The 18,411-nt window shown below is 48.9% G+C and overlaps 1 protein-coding gene across 1 annotated transcript; it reads left to right on the forward strand.

Annotated features, from left to right (window-relative positions):
- Positions 1-6,090: 6,090 nt before the first annotated feature.
- On the forward strand, positions 6,091-14,027 carry NME4 (NME/NM23 nucleoside diphosphate kinase 4). Its single transcript, XM_020812590.3, has 5 exons — positions 6,091-6,310; positions 9,272-9,402; positions 10,627-10,728; positions 12,491-12,603; positions 13,768-14,027. The coding sequence occupies exons 1-5, from the start codon at positions 6,193-6,195 to the stop codon at positions 13,886-13,888; spliced, it is 585 nt and encodes a 194-aa protein (XP_020668249.2). The 5' UTR covers positions 6,091-6,192; the 3' UTR covers positions 13,889-14,027.
- The last annotated feature ends 4,384 nt before the right edge of the window (positions 14,028-18,411 follow it).

Genomic DNA, 18,411 nt, shown 5'->3' on the forward strand with positions numbered 1-18,411 from the left:
TGCTGAGCCCCGTCCGCCTTCCCTTCCACCTTGGCCCCCGCAGCGGAGTCAGCTGCACGGTGCCTTAACCAACCCCCCCCCCCCCCCCGCGGGCCCGTCTCCTTCACTGGATGTGTTGAGGTTCCTTGTTGTCTTAATCCCGTGGCATTCAGTGGCATCTGCAGGTTTCGGTGACTGGTTTTGCGCATCAATCATGAGGCAGAAGCGCCAAAGAGGACTTTGGGTGTTCCCCCATCTGCCCATCATTCCACCTGCCTGCCTGCCTCCCTTCCTTCCCTTCCCATCCAGGAGACATTTCCCGTCTTTTTAAAATTGCCTTGACGTCTCCGTGCTGTTGGAGGGGATCGAGAAAGAGACCGGCGGACTGGGTTTCCCCCCCCCCCTTTTTTTTAAACATTTTCTCATCATTCCATTGTGATACTAAAATGTGCTTTAATGGAAATAAAATGCTTACTTTGTTGTTTTAAACATGAGCTCTGCTTAGCCGCCCCAGAGAAGACCCTTTCGATGGAAAGAGGGAGAGGGCCGTAGGTTCGGCAGAATTGACTCGAGGACCTTGTGGATTGCTTTCGAAAAGCGTTTCAATAATATTTAACCCACTAGCCTGACGGTGGGGTATTTTCACCCTGCAAAGTTGCAAAATCCTTGTGGAAGTGGAGTTATAAATGTAGGGAGTTCATGGAGTGCATGAAAACAGAACTGGCCTATTTACATGTAGTGACCATTGAAATTCCTTCCACGGAGGTCCATTGGCATTGATTGGCGTCAGGATGTGTTATGTGCACCCTGATCGGGTTTTCAAGGTATGTAAGGAGTGGTTTTCTCTTGTTATTCCCCAGGGAGTTTGCACGACTAGGAAAAAAACTTCTCAACCATAGTCTTTCACGCTAGCCACTACACACTTGGCCCCACAGTCATGATATACCCTGTAGTACAAATCATATAAGTTTTATTTTGGCTACATTTTTTTATGTCTACCTGCTCCACCAGGTATCTAGAACACATTTTTCCAGTCTGCACAGACAAATTTCTTTGAACATGCCCTGCCCTCTTGGACTTTTCTCCTTGAGTAAGAAAATATTCCCCCGTTTCAAACAAGGTCAATGTGAAATGCAAAGTGTGCTGCTGATATGCCACCCCATAGTACTTAAAGCACTCTCTTGAGCAGTTTACAGTTTAATGATGCAGGGGTACACATTCTCTCCTCTCTTCCCCCCCCCCCCCAGCAAGCTCTGTATTCAATTTACTGACCTTGAAAACACGGAAGGCCGAGTCAACCTGGAGCCGTCTATCTGAGCCCGTGGGGATTGAACTCAGATTGTGAGCAGAGTCTTCAGTGCAGTCCTGCAGTTTAACCGCTGCACCCTGAAGCTCTGTAATTAAATGTTATCCTAGAGCCTGGGGGTTAATACCTGTACAATACTTTTGATTCATGGTCAGAACACTTTATAGTATCAATATTCCAGATATCGTTTAGAAATTTATTCTACATTTAGTGTGGCATTACATAGATTCTTCCTATTTTTTTTTTTGTGGTTTGTGTCTGTGGTTTGTGTCCGGTTTCTGTGGCAGGACCACTGGCGTGTCCCTGGCGAAGCCCATGGGGTGGCCGCCCGCTTACTATGCCTGTCCCTTGCAGTAGCCGTGTTGACCCAGAGCAAATACAGATATTTCTCTGTCTGGATCAATGGATCAAGGGCATGGGGTTGGAAGGCAGCCAGGCCTAGATGTTAAAGCTGGTCCCCTCCAACTGGTGCCCTCTGGATCCACTGGGACTCCAACTGCCGTCATGGCCCTGGTGACGGGGGAGCATGGGAGTTGTAGTCTGGACAGTGCCCGGCTGGGAAAGGCTGGGTTAAAGCCTATTTCGTCACCCTATGCAAAGTCTCTGCGTTTTACGCCACCCGGTTGCAACTGACCTTAGCAGGGCTTTTAAGGTAAGTGAAAGATTGAAGAAGAGGTTTTGATTTGAATCTAGGACTCCTGAAACCTATTCTGTAACTATACCGTGCTATGCAAAGTCTGCTTAATTATAATTATGTTGATCATCTCCTTCTTACTGAGCTCAAAATTGTTTTGTTTGGAATTCTTCTGCCAAAGTACTGAGCAAGATCTGATAAGCTAGGATGGCTGGTGCATTGCATGCTTCCACGTTACATAGCCGTGTGCAGTAAATTTTTTTTATTATTCATTTAATTTATATGCTGCCCACAGTACCCAAAGGTCTCTGGGCGGCTTACCAACATTTAAAATACAATAAAAATTCAGAACAATTAAAATGCAATTTATATAAAAATTGCCATTGGACCCACAGCTAATAATTATGGATATGTATGCTGGATAGCTCAGTGGTCTTTCTGGCAATTTGTTGTATTTTACTGTACAGTACTGTCAATGTATAGAAAGAGTGCCTACAGATGATGAGCAAGGCGATTGTCCCCAAATAGATCGCAGTCCGAATTTCACCACTGGGATTGAGAACCTAAGGAACACTGGGTAAGAAAGAGGAATTATATAAACCGCCTCGGGTTCTCTTTAAGGTGGGGCAAAAATATTTTAGATACTGTACTGTAAATAAATGAGAAATCTTGGAGTGTCAGCAAAAGGATGTACCTTATACTTAAGCTAGTTTTATTTGGTGGGTTGAAGACGGGGGAATTGAGTTGAAGGTGTCTTGAAAGCTTGGGGAGCGTCGTGTCAGGGATCTGAGGAAACGAAAGTTGGTGAGGGAGGTGGAAGGACCACCTTTGGTCAACTGAGACAAGAGTTGGACGAGGAAAAATTGAGGCCTAATTATTGTTGAGAAATAGTATGTACGTAGTATGGCCTATGTGGTATGGTCTCTTAGTTATGAGGTAATGTAAGATAAATGGGTCTTCTTGTGCTCTTCCATCCTGCTTTTGGGCTTCACAGAGGCATCTGGTTGACCCATGTGGGATCAAAATGGTGGACTACATAGGTCTTTGATTTACTTCAGCCCGTTCTTCTTATGGCGTTATGAGAGAAGGGAGGAAAGGTTTGGGATACCATTCTGGAGAACTTAAGGCGGGGGTCAAGACTAGACCAAGACTGAATCTATCTTCCTTTCATTAAACCCTACGTGCATCCAATTTGCTCTGCTATGCCTCTGGGCGCTGAAATTTACAGTGGATCTGTTGAGATGCGATGCTCCAGCACTCATTGTGTCGGCTCTTCGTAGAATACGTGAATTGGAAGAGGCCATTAAGGCCATCGAAATCCAATCCCCTGCTCAGGGCAGAAATCCCAATCAAAGCAGATCCGACAGAGGGTTGTCCCGTTTCCTCTTGAAGGCCTCCAGCGTCGGAGTGCTCACCGCCTCCCGAGATCTTGGGTCCCATTGTACTGCTCTAACAGTTAAGAAGTTTTTTTCCCTGGTGTTCATCCTAAATCTGGTTTCCTATAGCTAGCGGCCTTTATTACATGTCCTGTGCTCTGGGATGAGTGCCTAGTTTAATACGTGCTTCAAGCCACAACAGCTGTCATGATCTTAGGAGGTGACTGTTTTGGGTCAAAAGCTGGGGGGAAAAATCAAGGGAAGGTTAAGGTAAGAACTCGGCATGTTATTTTCACAGCGGCAGGAGCAGTCCCCCGTCTGGGGCAGGAGGAAGGGGACTCTGTCCTTGGCGCTCTGCTAATATTTTTCCTGGGGTCATTGTTCCGGGAGCATTAAACTCCCCGACAGGTGGAAGGTGCCCGTTGGCCCCCTGGCTCCCTGCCAGCGCAGGGTTATAGATCAATTCCAACATTTGCCTGGGGGTGCCGGAGACCACATTTTCTGCCTGCAGCTACGAATTTGGAAAACAATTTTAAGACGGGTGAGAAGCATTACGGCCACAAAACGCTGGACTTCAGTGCCGGCCGTCCCTCCCCACTGACTAGGATGGCTCACGTTGATGGGAATTGTAGTCCTCGATCTGGAGGGCTTCACGATTCCTCTCTCGGGTTGCGGAGGTGGGGGGTTCTCCTTCTCACCCCTGACTAGCCACCTCCTGTAGGCCCAAGTGCTTGAAAGAAGGGATTGTTCTCTTCCTCGCCTTTGGTTTCCTCCAAGCCATTTTGGAAGGCAGAAGGAAAGATTCCTCTGAACAAGAATTCTTAAAAAGCCGTTAACTGCCATATACATAGCTTGGTGGTGGGAGTTCGATTCCCCCACGGTGCCTCCTGGACAGCGGTTGGTCTCGATGATCCATAGGATTCCCTTCCAGCTCTGCAATTCTAAGATGATGATGATCATTAAAGCATGGGAAAAGTCACAATCTCCAAAACTTCCCTTTTATTCCGGCTGGCGCTGTCCTTATTTCTTGGGCCAGTTTGTGGCACCAGAGACAACGTCAGGGAAGGGCACGAAGTCTCTACAAGCTACAGTGGTGCCTCGCTAGATGATGCTAATCCGTTCCACTGAAATCGCTGTTTAGTGAAATCATCATCTAGCAAAAAGCATTTCCCCATTGGAATGCATTGAAACCTGTTTAATGCGTTCCAATGGGGAAGAATCGTCGTTGTCCAGCAAAGATCGGCCGTAGGAAAGCTGCTTTGCGAACCGGCAATCAGCTGTTTAAATTGCTTTCTTGCGAAGCTTAGGTCCTGAAAACACCCGTTTTGCGAGCACGGAGGGAGGTGTCAAAATCGTTGTCTAGCGAAAACTGGTTTGCGAAGCAGGGACCAAATACTGTCCAGCGAAATTCCCCCCTAGGAATCACTGTTTTGTGAATCGCTATAGCGATCGCAAAAAGTCAATGTCTAGCGAAAAAACTATCATGCAGGGTAACTGTCTAGCGAGGCACCACTGTAGTTGTTTTTAATGCATTGCGCAGAGCATCCTCTGATCAACATTCTCCTTATTTCCTCTGGAGCTCTTCTAATGAGATGTTCTGCCTATTTAACCATAAGAACAGTGAGTGTCCAGTACACCGGATTTCCTCTTTCTTCTGTCTTTCATTGGGTATTGGGCCCCCTCTTCCCCCAGAAATGAAACAGAGCTGGGAAGAAGAAGAAAAAAGTTGCTTTTTCTGGTTGAAAACCTCCAGACGTGCAAAATATCTTTTCAAATTCCAGCTCAGCTTAAAGATAAGATTTTTAAATCTGTTCAGACTTGAGCAGGTAAGACTGGTTCTAAACACATTCTCATGACCGTAGCCCTCGAGGATGATGCTCTTTGGTGGTTCCAATGGACAGCATTAGTTTTGCAGTCCACTGCATTGCTTTGCTCCAAAGTCCCTTAAAGGTATAGCTGCAGTGGGACTCCCCCTCCCCATCCACTGGATCGGCATCCACGGATTCACTTATCCGCTGCCTGAAAATATTTTTTTAAAAAAACAGAAATAGGTATGTATACGTATTTCTATGGCGTGTTTACCATAACTAGCCACTAGAGTTTGTCGGAGACCGTGCTGTGAATCGCGTTCACCGCATCCGTGGGGTTGCCTGCTGATGGTTTCCATTGAGCCATAAGCAGAGTTTTGGTGTCGTTCTTGCCAGTTTTATCTTCTTGATCCGAAGATGGTCCAGGCAGGACCAAACCTGCCTTGAAAGCATCTCTCGTCCACCGCCGGCTAAGCCTTGGCTCATTCGCGACGGCAAGCGCGGTCGCGGCTGAGCGCCTAGATGGGTTCTGCGCCCCGAGGAGCTTACAGTCTGACCTCCGAAAGGGGGAAATGGAAGCGGAGGAAAGAAGCGAAACCAGAGGAGGGAGTTAAAAGCGTCAGTTTCCAAGGCTCGCTGGTCCGTTTCATGGAGATGCAAGCGAGAGATCCGGCGCACCTGGATGTCAGGCCGGGAAAAAAAAAAGTTTGTTTGTTTGTTTGGCTACAAGTCCCAGCATCCCCGAAGCGCAAAAAGGAACCGTCCCTGTTGGAAGCTCTCCTCTTCGACCGTCCCCTGTTTTGGGGGGAAGAGATCAAGGCGATCCCTTGAGATCAAGGCCGAGCCGGGCGCGGAGATAAAGGGCGATCCGCCTTCTTCACGGGTGGGGCAGGACCTGGCAACGGAAGGATGATGGGGAGGAGGGTGGCCCCTCGAGCCCTCCCCTTCTCCGCCCTCCCATCCGTGCCTGGGCCGGGGGGTGGAGCGAGGGGTCCGGGATCCTCTCTAGGCGGCTGTCCGTCCGGTCTCGCGGCTATAAACCCGACCGGGTCGGCTGCCGCCGCCGCCGCCGCCTCCCGGAGCGCCGTCATGGTCCTCCTGCCCCGATCGGTGGCCCGGAGCCTCCTGGGCTACCGGGAAAGCCTCAAGCCGCTGGCGGCCGCGCCCTCCGAGCGCCTTCCCGGGGGGCAGCGGCTGAACTGCACCGGTGAGTGGGTGCCTGGCGGCGGGGCTGGGGCTGGGGCTGGGGCTGGGGCTGGGCTCCCTCTCCCAGCAAAGAGGAGCCCCTTTTCCGGATCGCGCAAATCCCCCCCCCGCCGTTTGGAGCCGGGGTCCCCAAAAAAGGAACTTTTCCAAACTTTGCCGGACGTTAGCGCCACCCTTCCCTCTTCTTCAAGTGCCCGCAGGACTACTCTGTTGGAAACTGTAGTAACGACGGTAGCACTGGATAAGAAACCCTCGTTACTTAGCCGGGACTTGGGAGTAACGTAGCCCTTCCCTCCTCGTTCCTTCCGAGGGACCTCCGCAGGCGTTCCCTCCCGTGCGCGCACAGACTGTAACCGGGGCCCCTTGCCATTCCTTCGAGGGTGGTGAACTGGGATTTAAGCCCACCACTTCTACAGGGGGAGCTCCTCCCGGCCTCGTTCAGCCCATGGTGAGGGATGATGGGGACTGTAGTCCAAATTCCCCGAAAGGTCCACCCTTCCCCATCCCTGATCTGAAGTCACCGGCAGGCTCCTTCTCGGGTGACAAGCCACAAGGTGGGCCAGATAATTTCCCAAGCGCTGGAGCCCAGCTCCAAGGGGCCAGCCCTGGGCCATCGCTTCCAGACGTTCCCTGGCGGCTGCAGGGCCTTGCCAACAGAAGGCCCCGATCCAGTTGCTCCCTCTGGGAATGGTCCTCCAGAAATGGAAATGTTCTACATTCCATATCTGCGCTGGACCATCGCATCTGGCGTTCATTAGTATGTCCCTCCGGTTTGCCTCCATCACACCATGCTCTCCCAAGCTGTAACCACTAGGCAGCCATTGTGGCTGGAGCCTTAGACGCGGATGAGGGAGGGGAGGAGGAACGCCTCAATGCGACTGGACCAGGGGGAGATTCCTGGCTCAAAACCCGTGGAGAAAGCTGGCCTCGAACCCCCTCAACCTGCTTCGACTGGGATTTCTGACTTGAGCAGGGGGTTGGACTGGATGGCCTTCGAGGTCCCTTCCAACTCTATAATTCGATGGTTCTAAATGCCTGTTTTCCCACTTTTTCCCAGGGTGGTGGTGAGAGGCCCCCGGCCTTCCCTTTGGGGCACCTCCCCGGCCCACTCCCTGATGGGCTGGATGCTGCAAGGTGGCCCTCGGAACTGATTTGCACGGCACAATCCTCTGCCATAAAACGCCTCCTTCCTCCCCATCCCCTTCCATCATCCCTTACCATCGGCCGTGCATTCCCCCGCTCGGTGTCCTCATTTTCCTCGGCACCTCCTACATGAGAACAAACCTTGAGAAAACCACCGTTCTCAGGACCTTTTAGCCAGTGTAGATTTTTGGAAGCTGAACCTAAGCCAGGTTACTTTCCGAAGTGCTGATTCGGAGAGATATCCGCGGTCATCATATCTGGCTGCCTGCGCCCGGCGGGGCCACGGAGAGGGTTCACCTCCTGGCCTGGTTTGTGTCGGGGAAGCGTAGCCGTGATGCTGAGAGGAACCCTCCGTTTTGTCCCAGGACGCACCAGCGCCTGAGAAAGCCCAGAGCTGAGTCAAAGTATATTCTGCAGAAGCTCCAACCTTTTTGACCGCGGGCTGGCTTCCGCCTCTGGTCCCACACCGACAGCTCATCATGTGCTCTGTGACGGGAGCGAGCTGTCTCCTCTCGGCCTCCTTCCCCTGGGGCTGCCCCCCCCCCCAGGCTGTGACTTGAAGGCTTTGGTTCCCTAGCCTCTCTCTCTCCCAGGGACGCACATTGACTTCATCTTGGCTGAAGGCCTCCCTGGATGGGGTTTGTGTGTGTGTGTGTTGCGAACAGCAAATTGGAGAGCGGAAATCTCTTCCCAAGGATTGAGGGGGGGGGGCATCCGCAAAAGCAGATTTAACAGAGGCCGTGCTGCCGTCCTTAGAAGCTGAGCCCAAAAGAGCCCTTTGACTCTGCCAGAAGCCAGCTTCGTTTTTACGCCCGCAAAAGTCTACTTAATCAATTTCTGTGCCAAATGGTTGCTAATTGAGAAACGCTTGAAAGGTAGTCATCCAGAGGAGGGGCAGGATCTGCTCCCAATCATCCCGGAGTGCAGGGTGTGTAACGGTGGGGTCAAGCAACAGGAAGACAGATTTTGGGTGAATATCAGGGGAAACTTCTTAACTGTTAGAGGAGTACAATAATGGAACCCAAGGCCTTGGGACGTGATGAGCGCTCCAACGCTGGAGGCATTCAGGAGAAATCTGGACAATCATCCATCTGATATGCTTTGATTTGGATTCCTGCCTTGAGCCGTGGATTGGACTCGAAGGCCTCATAAAGCCCCTTCCAACTACAGTACATGATTCTTGATATTCTTTCTTGTTGCGAAGCTTAGGTCCCCAAAACACCTGTTTGCGAGCACGGAGGGAGCAGGAAAAATCGTTGTCTAGTGAAAATCGGTTTGCGAAGCAGGGACCAAACATTGTCCAGTGAAATTCCCCCATAGGAATCACTGTCTAACGAAAGCCAATGTCTAGCGAAAAAACTGTCATGCGGGGTAACTGTCTAGCGAGGCACCACTGTATTCCTAGAATCCATGAAACAGCAGTGGCTGAACCAAACTGTGCATCCATGAGATAGTGGTGGACCTGCTGTCTAAAGCAGTGGTCCTCAACCTTGGGCGTCCAGATGTTCTTGGACTTCAACTCCCAGAAATCCTAGCCAGCAGAGGTGGTGGTGAAGGCTTCTGGGAGTTGTAGTCCAAGAAAATCTGGAGGCCCAAGGTTGAGGAACACTGGTCTAAAGGATTCTGGGAGTTGCGGTCTCCAAAAAAGGAATATTTCCAAGTTCTCATTGGCGGATTCTCTGCATGCAGAAGTGTTGTAGGTCCATCCAGTTTCAGCAGAGGGTTCTACTGGGTTCTAGGTCGCTCTTCACGCCTCCATGCGTGGAGGCCCTACTGGTTCCTAAGAGCTCCATCCAGACCTCCCTTTCTTACCCAACAGGCCTATCCGGGTTGCAGGAGCGCACATTGATCGCCCTGAAACCAGACGGGGTCCAGAGGAGACTCCTGGGCGATGTGATCAAACGTTTTGAGAGACGTGGCTTCAAACTTGTGGGTCTCAAGTTACTCCAGGTAAGGGTCATGGTGTGACAAGAAGGAAAGCCACAAGCTGTGTCGGACGGGCGGGGGCTATAACTCCACGCTGAAGCCTTTGCAAGACAGAGTCCTGTGTTCAACTCCTCCCATTCTTCTGCCAGCAGGCAAGGTTTTAGTCACTGGCAGCTGAGGAAGGGACCTTTAACTGAGTGATCCCATGGCCTTTGTCTTTCCTTCTAAATCTGCTTCGTTATGTAAACAATAAGATTTTGGCCAGTATTTAAAAAAAGAACTTAAAACTATTTAATGAAAACAATTTAAATATATTAAATAAAAGCAACCAAACAAAGTTGTTTTTATTTAATATTTTTAAATTGTTTTCATTATTCTTTTTTAACACTGGCCAAAATCTTATTGTTTAACGTAACCTTTGGTAGCAAATTGCTGGACGTTACTGAGTTTGTTATGCCCTGATTTATGCAAGTCTGACATTAGCACGTGCAGCACAAACTGTGGCAATTTATGCTACACCGACAAAAGGATATGGGTTATTGTAAATTACTGACCGGAATCCTATTGCATGCATATGCCAGCAGAAGTCAAATGGCACAAATCTGATTGTTAGCTGCAGAGTTTTGTACAGCAGAACCCCCTATGTGCTGGATCAGTATCTATAGATTCACTTATTTGCTGCCTGAAAACCTTAAATCTATCTCTTACCATCTTGGATTTAGCCTATCTCTATGTTGTTTAATAGTGTTGTTTTAATTTTTATTTTATATTTAGACTGTAAGTCGCCCAGAGTAGATTCGTTGAATCTAGATGGGCTGGGTAACAGCTGGAAAAATCAATCAATCAATCAATCAATAAAATAAAAAAACAAAAATACGTATTTCCATGGTGTATTTACCAGAAATGTCCACTAGAGAGAGCTAGAGACCACACTATGTATAGAGTTCGAAGTGAACAAGCAAGCAGATGAACAATGGAATTCCAGGCATCTTGTGTTAGGTCTGGATACGACCCCTTCATGAAACCCAGGAGAACTCTTTTGAACATCAGTCCAGCGCTAGATGGAGCCAGGATCTGACCAAGCCAAGAAGATCCCCATCTCCTTAAGAAAGGAAGCTAACTTCTCAAACAGAGGGGACTTGAAAGTGGGGTCTTTCCAACAGTTCTGGAGCAGGAAGGAGATTCATGGAGGGAGCCGGTGTGGCCAGTTTTTACCTTCTTGACTGTTCCCTTTTTTCCCCCCCGCAGGCCAATGAAGGGATTCTGTCAGAACACTACCACGAGCTACGCAGGAAACCATTCTATCATGAGCTAATACAGTACATGACCTCTGGACCTGTGGTCGCCATGGTAAGACGGCCGTACGCTCTGTGTGAATATCCAATATCCATGAAGTGTATGCCACCAGGCTGCATCCTCTAAGCCAGTGGTCCTCACCCTTGGGTCTCCAGATGTTCTTGGACTTCAGCTCCCAGAAATCCTGGCCAGCAGAGGTGGGGGTGAAGGCTTCTGGGAGATGTAATCCAAGCACATCTGGAGGCCCAAGGTTGAACCTGAGTCTCCTGCATCTGTCGGTGTGACTACACCATGAGAAAAATCCAAAGTGATTCACTGTAAAGTTTCACCTGAAAAGTCAGGTTTCCCCCGGTTAATTCATATTGACTGGTCACAGAAGGAGAGAGGCGGACATTGACAAACAATCTTCTTCGCAGCTTAAACAGCCTTCTTCGCAGCTTGTTAACATAGCTGTACTGCTGCCCTCTAGATTTTCAGGAGGCACAGATACAGGAGAACTAGCTTAACAAGCTGTAAACAAAGGCCAAGTCTCAATTTCCTCCTCTCTTTCTTTCTTTCTTTCTTTCTTTCTTTCTTTCTTTCTTTCTTTCTTTCTTTCTTTCTTTCTTTCTTTCTTTCTTTCTTTCTTTCTTTCTTTCTTGTATGGGGTCTCTAGGTAAGAGTCCCCAATCCTGGTCCATGACCCAGCAGCAGTCCATGGCCTGGACAGGATCAGGCCGTGGACACAGATCTCCTGCCCCTCCCCGTAAGCTCCACCACGAGCATGTGTGCTCTGCCCCCTGCGAGTGCGCTGTGTGCATGCACATGAGCAGCCCCTGCAAGCACCACCATGCGCATGCATGTGAGTGCACTCCACCCACCTGCAGGTGTGCCACACCCCCATGAGTATGCCAGCCCCCCCAAACCAGTCTGTGGTTGGGAAAAGGTTGGAGACCACTGCTCTAGGTGATCTAGCACAACAGTTTTGGCACAAAAACTTTTTTAAAAAAGGCATTGCTTTGCAAACATCCAGCCTACCCCCGTGTTTTTACGCTGACCCTCCACAGCTGCACCAACCAACAGCACCCCTGCACACACTTTTCTGCATCGGAGAAACAATCACACTGCTTAAACCTATGCAAATGGATCTGATGTCCAAAAGAAATAGAAGCCCCAGGGGCAGAGGAAACAACTGCGGATGTGTGTGTGTGTGTGTGTGTGTGTGTGTGTGTGTGTGTGTGTGTGTGTGTGTGTGTGTGTGTGTGAGATAGTGTGATATTCAGGATTTTAGTGTTATTCTTGAGAAGTGTTTCATTTTAGGGGAGGTGTCAATTTCGACAGAGCTTGGAACAGTTACTGTGTGGGGTGATAATTCCCAGAATCCCCCACCTTCAAATGGCCACTAATGATGCTGGGTGGATAGCTCAGTGGTCTAGGTATCTTATCTGGCTGCGGAGCCAGAGGTTGCAAGTTCAATTCCCCACTGGGCCTCCTGGGAGAAGAGCCAGCCTGGGTGGCCTTGGGCCAGCTGCAGAGTCCCACAGCGCCCCCTAGTGGAAGGGAATTAAAAATCACTTCTGAGTTTTCTCTGCCTGGAAAACCCTGGAAAGGGTCACCCCAAGTCAGAACTGACTTGATGGCCTATTCATATTATTGTGCTGGGCCGAGGAATTCTGAGAGTTCTTGTCACAAAATTAATCCAGCCAAGCTGAAGATGCTGCTACCTGTCTGATAACAGGGAGATGGATAAATTCACAAATGAGGCTATCCATGTTATTATGGCCATAAGACCCCCTCAATTTTTGTCCGTTCTTATCCTACTCTGGGTTTTCTGTAGGTTTGGGAAGGGCACAACGTGGTCAAGTCATCCCGGGCCATGGTAGGAGAGACGAACCCTGCAGAAGCCAAGCCTGGGACCGTCCGGGGAGACTTCAGCGTCCACGTCAGCAGGTACTCCTTAGGCCAAAATAGCCAGACCAGCCTTGATTGGACCAACCCTATGGCCTTCTCCAGACCATGAGAGCAAGAGAGAGAGAGAGAGAGAGCATCCAGACACTCAGCATCCCCGAGGGAGTGAAGTTGTCAACCGTCCTGGTTAACTCCTGGTGTCAACAAACAGGGCCTGCTTAACCCTTTGGTTTGGTTTGCTCTGCCACAGAGCTCAGAACAGGATGGCTACAGAACTGCAGGTTGGGAGTTCGATTCCCCCACGGTGCCTCCCATAAGAAGAGCCAGCCTGGGTATCTTTGGGCCAGCTGCAGGCGTGCAGGCGCTCCTGTGCATGCATGAAGGACTGGGGGAACGCTTGCGCTGGCGGGCGCGGGCACACTGCCCCACCCCTTTGTGCATGCACCTGAGAGAGAGAGAGTGCCTCGCCTTCCTCACAGGCTCAGCCGGTCGGTGGTCCCAAAAAGGTTGGGGACCACTGTTGTAAACAATCCATGTAAAAAAATAAACCACTTGGCAGCCAATTGCTCAGGGAAAGGCTGCCTGAAGAGAAACGTCTTTGCCTCCTTACGGAAAGAAAGCAGAGACGGGGCCAAGCTGGCCTCTAGTGGGAGGGAGTTCCAGAGTCTGGGAGTAGCCACCAAAAAGGCTCTATCCAGTGTCCCCACCAGATGCACCTGTGGAGGTGGCAGGACCAAGAGGAAGGAAGGATATAGGCATGTTGTAAGCCAGGGATGAGAAATGTGCACCACTCCCAAATGCTAGAACTCGCTCAACATTGGCTATGAAGCCTACTGATACTTGGAGAGTGGTCTATTCCCCATCCCTGACCTATCCTGTAGGTCAGTGTTTCCCAGCCTGGGTCTCCAGATGGACTGCAACTCCCAGAAATCCTGGCCGGCACAGTTAGGGGTGAAGACATCTGGGAGTTGTAGTCCAAGAACATCTGGGAACCAGGAGGGTCTTAGATCTACCGCTCTTTGTGGAAAGAGCGACAACAAAGAGTTATTTTTGTTCTCACTCAGTTTTGTTTCCCAGGATGTTTTTGGGGAATCAGCCAAGACCACTCAGGACATGTCGTAGTAACAGACGGAGGTTACCTCTGAAAGGCCGGTGGGGCACCTTGAATGCACGCAACCCTCTAACTGTGAGTTTCTTTGGAAACAGGAACGTCGTCCACGCCAGCGATTCTGTGGAGACAGCCCAGCGGGAGATCAGCCTTTGGTTCCGAAGTGACGAGCTGGTCGACTGGAACTGTTGCGATCACAAAATCATGTACGAACTCTGACAACAACGACCTGGCCTTGACCACGCTCCCCAGAGCGGGACCTGCTCCCTCAGCTGACGCGTGACTTTTCCAGAACGCGCCACTTTCTGGCCCTCTGGGTTACTGCCTTCCAATCCAGAAGAAGGAACAGGAGTGGGTGGGTGGGTATCCTCTCAGGGAAGCAGGCCACACACCTTGCACCCCTGTTTTGCTCGGGCCATCTGACTAGCTTCCAAGTTCCTCAGATTCCACACAGAGCCACGGTTTGGAAATGCGGACGAGCGGGATGGGAACAGCATGGAGTACAGGCCATAATAGAAATCACATTAAAAAACAATTTGTACCCATTTGGTCCTTTGTATGGTAGTAGTTGTGATTCTGGGAGGGCTGGATGATGACTCAACTGTGTTGTAATACTTCAGTTCCAAGCCCCTCCCAGTAGATGCTGAAAAATTTGGAACTATATTTTAATAGTGAACACTATACATAGCACGGTTTCTGGCTCCCTCTAATGGCCAGTTCTGCTAATTTCATTGTTCAAAAACATATATGCATTTGGATTTTTCTTTTAATATTTTTAGTATTTTCAGAATGTGGTTCAGTCAAGCAGTGGATACTGATCCTGTGGATAAAGGGTCGTACTGTATACATAGAAGAAATGTTACTTTCATGTAGTCATCCTGAATGGTTGCATATTTCATTGTTTTCCGATTGACCATCATACCATGTTGGAGTAAGGCTAAACTTAAAAGCTTGAATCATATTCAGCCATTGCCCATCTACCTGTTTTTAATTTGGAACAGGCCTATAAAAATACTTAGCCCATCAATATCTCCATTACATCTGGTGGCAGCGTTGGAGAAATGTCAAGGAATTTTGAAACGAAATATGGAGAATTTATTAAGAAAGAAATAAGCTGTTAGGAGAAAAGATGGAAAAACCAGGGAATAAAGAACAAATGAAGAAAGTATGAAGAGAGAAAAATGAAATTAGTTGATTAATTGATTTGATCTTATCTAAATATTACATAGATGAGAGACTGGGCAAAAAGAAATGGTAAATGTAGGAAAATGTACAAAATTTGAAGAAATTGTGTTAGGAAATGAAAGCACAGATGAAAATAAAGTAATGAAAGGGCTAAAAAGTAACATTTCTAAAATACTGTGAGAGGCAGAAGCTCAATAGGATCAGCTTAAAGCATTATAGTAATTCAATTTGGAAGAGGAAATAAGTACCGAGGTTTGGAAAAAATCTATGGGATATAAGAATATTGAAATCTATGTTGGTAAAGGTCAAGGAAAATTTTTATAAGCTATTTTGGAGATGGTATTTAATTCCAGTGAAATTAATGTTGTGCTGGAGTGGTTTTAAGAAAATACAGTAATGCTGATTTCTAAAGGATGCACAAAAACCCGGCATGTTGAGCTGAGCCTTAGCTTCTCTCTGTCCTGCGTTACAGTTGTGTATTTGCAGAGAGGGAGAGAGGATCTTGATTTCATGTTAGCCTGTAGAGTTCAGTTTAGGCCAAAGGAGAAAAGTGAACATCCGGGCAGAAATGTGTCTGCATTCCAAAAGAAGACCGGGGTGTTTTTGGTTTGGTTCAGTTTGCTTTAGATCTCAGCTACAATCCAACAGGAAATTCCCATAAAAGCTAGCGTTCTCAAAGCTGGAATTCAGCATACCTAGATAACAACAAAAAGACACAAATCATGACTACAGAAGAACTGCACAACTTTAACATTGACAATGACGAAATCGAAATACAGTGGTGCCTCGCTTAACGAGTGCCTCGCTGAGCGATGAAATTGCTTAACGAGGCACTCTGGGCCATCGCTGGAGCATGGCCCCTATGGCGATTTTTCGCACAACGAAGTGGGGGAGAGCAGCTGATCGGCGGTTCCAAAATGGCCGCCGGAAGGTCCGCGCCGCATTTTCGCGCCCTGCCCTCGCTTACCGAGGGCGCAAAAATGGCGGCGCTATGGAGAAACACCACTTAACTGTGAGTTTTCAAGCCATAGGAACGCATTGAACGAAGTTCAATGCGTTTCTATGGCTTTTTTTATTCCGTTTAGCGATGTTTCGCTATAGCGAAGGTTAATCCGGAACGGATTAACCACGCTATGCGAGGCACCACTATAGTTACAGATTTTGTATAGCTTGGTTTCATCATCAATCCAAATGGAAACTGTAGCCAAAATATCAGAAGACTGAGAATTAGGAGGACAGAGCTATGAAGGGACTAGAAAACATTGTCAAGTCGAAAGATGTGCCCCTAGAGATCAAGATCATCCACATTCTTTGTATTTCTGATCACCATGTATGGGTGCGAAAGCCGGACAGTTAAGAAAGCAGACAGGGGGCAAAATTGATTCCTTTGAAATGTGGTGCTGGAGGAGAGCTTTACGGATTCACTGCGCTGCTGGAAAGATGAACAAGTGAGTCCTGGAACAGATGAAGCCTGAACTCTCTCTGAAGACAAAAACATTGAATCTGAGGTTGACCTGTTTTGGGCACATCATGAGAAGGCAGGATTCTCGAGGGGAAAGGCAATAATGCTAGCAAAAGTAGAAGGCGGTAGGAAAAGAGGGAGACCAACCGTGAGATGAACTGACTCCGTAAACGAAACCATGGGCTAGAATCTGCAAGAGCAGAGAAACAGGCTATTTTGGAGAGTGCTCGTTCATAGGGTTGCCACGAGTGACACATAACAACAACAGGAGACATCAAAACAAATGAAGAAAACATGAACGTTTTCCAGCACCTTGAGGACTAAGATTTATTTTAGCAAGCCCTTTCATTGATTGCAGTCCACGTCTCCAGATGCATTAAATAGGTGAGCTTCAGAGGTATCTACACTCATAAAAACCCATGAGTTTTGAGGCCCCCACCCCACCTCCCCTTCCAAGATGCAGATTTCAATACAGTCTTCATGGAGATGTGTATTCCTCCCGCTGAGCTTCCCCCACCCCCCCCCCACTCCGCGTACAGAAAAGTGGGCAGACAAAAAGGTTTCCTTTGCCGGGGAATTCGGATCGCGTGACACTCGCTCATCGCAGGCCTGCTGGTGGGCATGTGAAGATCGGCCAGAGGGAGAGGGGGAAGGTTCTCCCCACTCGGCTGCTGAGTCCCTCTTCTGAGTTTTAATTCGGTTCGCCTATGAGGCCACGATATCAGCCTGGTTCTTATGAGAAACCACTAGGAAATATGGATAACTTTCCGCAAGAGGTCGGATCCGCTGCGCATTTATTCTGCAATAAATCCCACTGCATTCTCTGTTGGCGAAAATCCTTCTGCTGGCTTTTTTTTTTTTTTTTGGAGGGGGGGAAATCACTCATCTGTAGCCCAGCATCAGTGGGGTACCAAAATTAATCATAGTGCAGCGATAGGAATTGTCCAGCCTTCAAGATTCTTCTGGGGGAAGCTCCATGATGACGCAGCTTGCCCAAGGCGACACGGGCTGGTTCTTCCCTTTGGGAGGCCCAGTGGGGGATTGAACTCCCAACCTCCTGGGGTTGCACATGTACTTGAAAAATAGACAAGGAGACCAAATCCGGATCTGGACGATCCTCCCGAGGAGGAAGAGAAAGGTGAGTCCAGGCGGGGGGAAAAGGCAGGAAAGGACGGAAGTCCCTTGGACCTCGTATTTTCATGAAGCCGTGTCTCCCCCCCCCCCATATTGTAACAGGGTGTTTCTTTTTTTTATTTCCAAGGTTTCGGACATGAAGCATCTCCCACAATTAGGAGCCCACTCTAGTCACCAGCTCTGGCCCCGGATGGATCACTCCTGCCATCATCTTCCCCGGAGTCCCCTCCAGAGCCTAGCCACCAGCTGGAACAACTGCCATCATCCCCTGAGCCCCCCCCCCCCAAGCTCTGTGCCAGAGACGGCTGAACCTCTTGGGAACCATCTCAACATGTCTGTGGCCCCAGGCAGCCCACCCAAGGAAATCCTAGGGGGCCCGATTCTGACAGAAAGGGTCCCCTTTCCCTCTCGGCTCCAATGCTTGGTGGTGGTGTGTTTGATGGAAGACCCAACTTTTCCTAATGATGACCCTCTTGTGGTCACTTATGAATCGGGTCCCGTGGGGATCGCCTTCCAATTCGGCATTCCCGGTCCAGTCTCCTAAACCGGAGGATCGTGGCCCACGGGGTGAGGCCGATGGGGGACTTTCGCGTCCACCCAGTGTCCCTTGTTTATTCATGTGTATAAATTGGATCTCAGATAAAATCCGTTACTCTTAAGAGGCCGCATCTTGTGTTCTTTACACACAGACACACACCGGTTGAAACACACTGACACAGTTACCACATCGTTACATTTATTGTTTAATTATTGTATTCCTGTCCTGCTTTTTCTTCCGACAGCGGGACTCAAACATTTATTCATTTATTTAAATTTTGCACCACACTCTCTGGGCGGTTTACAAGGAAAACGCCTGAAAGTTTGCCACGCCTGCGTGGGAAGGTAGGAGACAGGGGAGATCATAGACTATTTGCCTGTTTTTGTCACAACTGAGTCACAGAAGCTCTGCAAAATGAGCAGC

Source organism: Pogona vitticeps, chromosome 13 (genome assembly GCF_051106095.1).
Source record: "Pogona vitticeps strain Pit_001003342236 chromosome 13, PviZW2.1, whole genome shotgun sequence".
NCBI classification, from domain to species: Eukaryota; Metazoa; Chordata; class Lepidosauria; order Squamata; family Agamidae; genus Pogona; species Pogona vitticeps.